The sequence below is a fragment of the Myotis davidii genome, unplaced genomic scaffold (assembly GCF_000327345.1).
Source record: "Myotis davidii unplaced genomic scaffold, ASM32734v1 scaffold1342, whole genome shotgun sequence".
Classification (NCBI taxonomy): domain Eukaryota; kingdom Metazoa; phylum Chordata; class Mammalia; order Chiroptera; family Vespertilionidae; genus Myotis; species Myotis davidii.
The window spans coordinates 60,990-66,290 of NW_006293228.1; the positions used below are offsets into that span (position 1 = coordinate 60,990).

General features: G+C 36.6%; 1 protein-coding gene across 1 annotated transcript in view; it reads left to right on the top strand.

Annotated features, from left to right (window-relative positions):
- The window catches only part of LOC102752858 (histone deacetylase 8), a 45,205-nt gene that overhangs the window by 603 nt on the left and 39,301 nt on the right, over positions 1-5,301 (top strand). Inside the window, exon 2 of the mRNA XM_015565964.1 lies at positions 1,351-1,463. Coding sequence (XP_015421450.1) covers positions 1,351-1,463 — 113 coding nt within the window. The remainder of the gene's footprint in view (positions 1-1,350; positions 1,464-5,301) is intronic.

Here is a 5,301-nt window from a genome sequence, read left to right on the forward strand (position 1 = left end):
TCTTTTTTTGATGTGCTAAGACATTAGACTTATAAGATATAAGTTTTCAGAATTGGAAAATAGCATCCAAGAACTTTCAAACTCACATACTAGTAGTTAATCTTATTTACCAAAAATTCACAGATGAACAAATATTTTTCTCTAATTGGTTTCTTCCTGGTTTCACACATAGGGCCAAGCTATTATTTTGGTAGATGACCACTGAGTTCATCTTTATGTGCAAAATCAATGTCTAATGATATTTTTAACAACGTCCTGCTCACCAATATACCTGTCTCATTGATTCAGCCTGTGAACCACAGCATTGTTCAAAATATGAAACATTATACTAGAGGAGATTTCATGAAGTTTATGCATTGTGTAGGCGTTGGAAAGATCTTGCAATCTCATAATAATAAAGATTCCATTTTTAATGATGCTCACGCCTAGAATTTCATTTCAAGTAAAATATACGAGAAATTAGGAAAAAAGGGGGCTGGATATTTGAAGCCACTGGAAGCAAAATAAACTGAAGCATTTAGTACAAGCCCCTGAAAATAAATTATAATAAACTTTTGATAATAAAAAATGTTATTTTATATCTACTCAAAAAGGCTTAATGGAAGCATAATAAAAGAGTAGATTAATGTTTACAAGAGGGTAAAGTAACACAGTATCACAAATATCAAAAACAGTAAAAGACGCCAGTATTGTAAATGAAGACAATTTTAGTGAAGGACACAAAATAACTTTAGAAGAGGCTGCTTCAGTCTGCATTGTAATAATTACATTTACAGAAAGGTAACCACATTATGCTGCCCAGGAGATTATACACTTACACATTCTACACTTCACTTTTATGATCAACAAGTGCCAAGCCTTACTAAAAAAAACCAAAACTTTAGGTTATGTCATAGGGTCAGTAGAGAGAATCCAATCTCCAACATCTTCTACATCTTGCTGAGCAAGATTGTCTTTAAGGCCCCCTCTAGATTCTAGCTTTCTTAAAGTCCTGTAAGTGATAATCAGTGTTCATTATGATGACTCCATGGTACTACAATTTTTTAATGATCATTGAATAATTGGAGAAGGGTTCTGTTTTGTTAAATATAGTTATAACATTCTAATTCTTTGAAAATCTGGGAATCGAAATGTAAAATGTTACCAATCAACCTGAATATTTAGTGTACCAAAACACTTAATTCCTTGATCATTCTGAGGCATTTACTGTACAATCTTACTGTAGATTTTTGTTTTTCTAAAAAGAAGGGGGAATTGTAAGGGAATAGAGCTCAGGGGTTAGATCCTTGGCATTAAAGACTCCCTTGGATTGCTTTTGGCTGTTGGCTATAGCAATTTATTTTCTTGCAGAGATGAAGCATCTGGTTTTTGTTATCTCAATGATGTTGTCCTGGGAATATTACGATTGCGACGAAAATTTGACCGTATTCTCTATGTGGATTTGGATCTGCACCATGGAGATGGTAAGCCCTTCACTCTCAAGGGTGCTTTGCTGCTAGGACAACAGGTTTTTATCAGTAAAGTTGCTTCCCAGCGGCTGGTAAAAAGAGAAATGCCTGTTGCAATTGAAAGTTTCCTAATTGAGAATACTAAAATAGGTAGAGATTCTTCTAACTGGTTCAATTCCTCCTTTGCTGATGAAGCTGCTGCTTTAAAAATCCCAGGTTCCTGTAATTTCTCCTCTCCTTTCCTCTCGTCCAGTAGCAAAGCTCTCCAATAGAGAATGATAAGAAGTGAGAATCTTACCTAGTATTTACTCCAGTGTGCAGTAACCTCCCTTAGTTCTCTTTCTTATGTTCTTAGTGAAATCTGCAGCTAGAGCTGACAGTCTTGATACTTCTCTCAAGGTCAGAATGGGTATATGATGAAATATTGTGAATTTTTCACCAATAGAGATACCAACTTATATAACAGTCAAAATCTGTCCCACTGTTTTTGTATTGCTAAAATATTTAGTCCTGTGCAAACAAACCTAAGGCATCTTCTGTAACTTTTAATAGCATCAGAATCATTAACAATTTGCCTTAAGTTCATTAATTTCTTCTTAGAAGACTTCACTGAAAGGATGCATCCAGCCCTCCTCTGAACTTCCCATCTACAATGTGGAGCTTCAGTGACAGTTACACACATTCTATTTCTTTAACAAATCCTGTGGGTGGCACATATTTCCATTGATCTAGGAACACTTACCCAGTAAAATCAGTTAAAGGTGTTCCCTCCCCTCTCCCACATCAAGAATTGCTACTTCCTGGCTGGGGAGTGTTGGGGGAGGGGGGATCAGAGATCAATCAAAGGACTTATATGCATGCATATAAGCATAACCAATGGACACAAGACACTGGGGGGGGAGGGGTAAGGGCATGTGCTGGGGGAAGGTCAATGGGGAAAAAAAGGAGACATATGTACTACTCTTTGTAATACTTTAAACAAGAAAATAAAATTTTTTAAAAAAGAATTGCTACTTACCTGTGTCTAGGGATTTTATGAGACAAACTAACATAATTCAGACAGGAGAGGGAAAAAATAATATATGACAGAGACTAGGGTCAACTTTGCTGCCAAAATAGATAAAGAAGGAAGACATTGTCAGGGAAACCTCCCCAGGGAATTCACCTAGATGGATGCTACCATGAGATGATGACAGAAAATTAAAGGTAACTGAGAGAAGGGTTAAAACAATCAGGGTACTACTTTGAGAGCAATGTCTACTGAATACCTGAACACTCAGCCAATGCAAATCACAGCCTTGCTAAAAAACCTTCAGAGGCTCCTTATCACCTATAACAAGGGTAACATTTGGCCCATGGATTGTTTTTGTTTGACCAGCAAGCTAAGAATGATTTTTTTATATATTTTTATAAGGTTGTAAGGGGAGGGAGGGAAATGCAATAGAGACCATGTAATTTGGAAAGCCTAAAATATTTACCATGTAGCCACTTGGTTTACTAGCCCTTGGCCTATAGCAATGGTTCTCAAACTCAAATGTCTATCAAGATGACCTGGGGGAAGCTTGTGTTAAAATGCAGACTCCTGGACCATATCCACCAAATATTTAGATTTAATAGGCCTGGTATAGAATCTGGGAATCCACATTTTAACAACACCCTAGTTGTTCCACAGGCCAAACTTTGAAAAGTTAAGTGGTTAAGTCCACACTCTTTACCCTGTCTTTTGAGGCCTGCCTCAAAGAGGCCTCACCTCTTCTGTCCAGCCTTCTCTCTCACAAGTTGTGCAGGCTTCTCTACTCAATGATCACCAAACATCTCACTGTGCCCGCCTCCCTGATTTGGCATTACTTTTCCTAACTTAGTTTTGTTTTCTCCTCCCCTTTTGCATCTCCAAGTTCTACCTAGAAGTTCAAGTTCCAAGAGTATCAGATTTGCCTTGAACACTCCAGCTCAAGTGTTCTCTCCCCTACTCAACTGTATTGTTTATATTACTGATTTGATATTTAATTATATATTGTCTTATACTGTTAATTCTGTAAGCTGTCTGTCTTCTCATGTAGAAACCTTTAGTTTATCCAAAACAGAGATTAAGTTGTTTACTTCTTTCTGTCCTAAACAATGGCTTGAACAAACAGAACTATGCATATGTTACAGTAGAGGTTCAGTAAAATATTTGTTGAATGAATGAATGATTATGAAATTCAAACTATTAGTATCAGAGTTTAAGAATAGCATCAACTCTGTTGAACCATGTAAGAATTACTGTCACCTGAAACCATTTTTTTCCATTTGCAGTGTTATTTCTACACCATTTAGAGTTTCCTGTTTTAGCCAACTTTTATGGTGTGTTTCATTTCAGTTTATTTCCCCTCTTCAGCACCTCCTTTCCAGTGACCCCTGCCCCACCTCCAACACATTCAGGTTATTTTAAATCTCCCATGATTCCATAACTAGCATTTTGTGGTGGCTTCACTAGTACTCGTACCTGTCCTTACTTTCTTTCTTCACCTACCATTCTTCTTCACACCAAGCCCTATACCCTCCACCTAGCTGCCTTGGCGAAGTAGAATTTTCTAACAATTTCTAATGGCATTTTCTGTGAGAAGTAATAAAAATAGGTACTAAGTATAAGAAAAGGTGCTCCAGACCCTAATACTCAGAAAAATGCAAATTAGAACAAGACCATTATTTTTGCCTAAGATTAAAAAGAATAATAACATTCAGTGCTAGTCAGAGTGTGAAAAATAGAAACTCTCTGACCCCATTGACAGAAGTGTAAATTGGTATCACCTTTCTGGATGGATAAATAATTGGAATTTTCTGGAAGTATGAATACTTATACTTCAATTTATAAGTTAAGATACTAATTTATTTTATTTTGTTTTGTTTACTTAAAGCTTAGTGCCTGGAACCTTTAACTGGTTTTAGCTGCTTCCCTAGGGCAAAACATAAGGCTTGGGAAATTCAAACATACTTGTGATATACAAATAGAGTTTCTTTTTTTTTAAGGTCACTGTCAACCTCTAATGAAGACTGAATGCATTAACTAAACACAGAGACAATTTCTTTATTTGAAATATAAAAGAGTATAGGGCAAAAATTTGCTAATAATAGTCCTTCCATTTTACAGAGGGATTATCTCACAATATGTGATTCAGGGAGGAAAGGTGTGGAGGTGGGCAGTGTGTTTATCTGAATAAGTAGTGGCCTTTAAGAGTTGCATCTACTATCTCCCAGGCTTCTATTCATTTTCTTATTCTGTTTAAATGGAAATTGGAGTCTCTTCCAGAAAAATTTCCCATCTATTTCCAAGCTTCTATTAAGGGACAAGGCCAGGGCTACTTTTAGCCTTCTATGTTTTAGCTACAAATATGTACTGTAAGTTACCTAGTACACACTTTGGGAGAACTGCATTTATAACCAAATCTGTATCATAGAGAGGCAGTTTACAATTGTGTTTTCACTCTATAATGCCTAATGTTTATACTAGTCACATTTTTTAAAAGGATTGCTGCATTGTGCTTATTTTGTACTAAATCCTTAATAATTTAACCAGAACCACTGAAACATAACATAAAATTTCCATGATGGTCCCAGTTTCCTCTATTCAGCTCAGTAGATAATGCCTCAAGTCTGGGCTCAAGCCCTTACCCACTTTAATATATATATATCTCCTATCTAATAATAGACAAACATGGTAATTAACTATAACTTTGCTACCCTTCCCATTGGCTAATCAGGGCCATATGCAAACTAACTGCCAACCAAGATGGTGGCTGGCAGCCAGGCAGCTGAAGCAAACAGGAGGCTTGCTTGCTCCAGTGATGGAGGAAGCCATGTTCCCCGCCTGCTG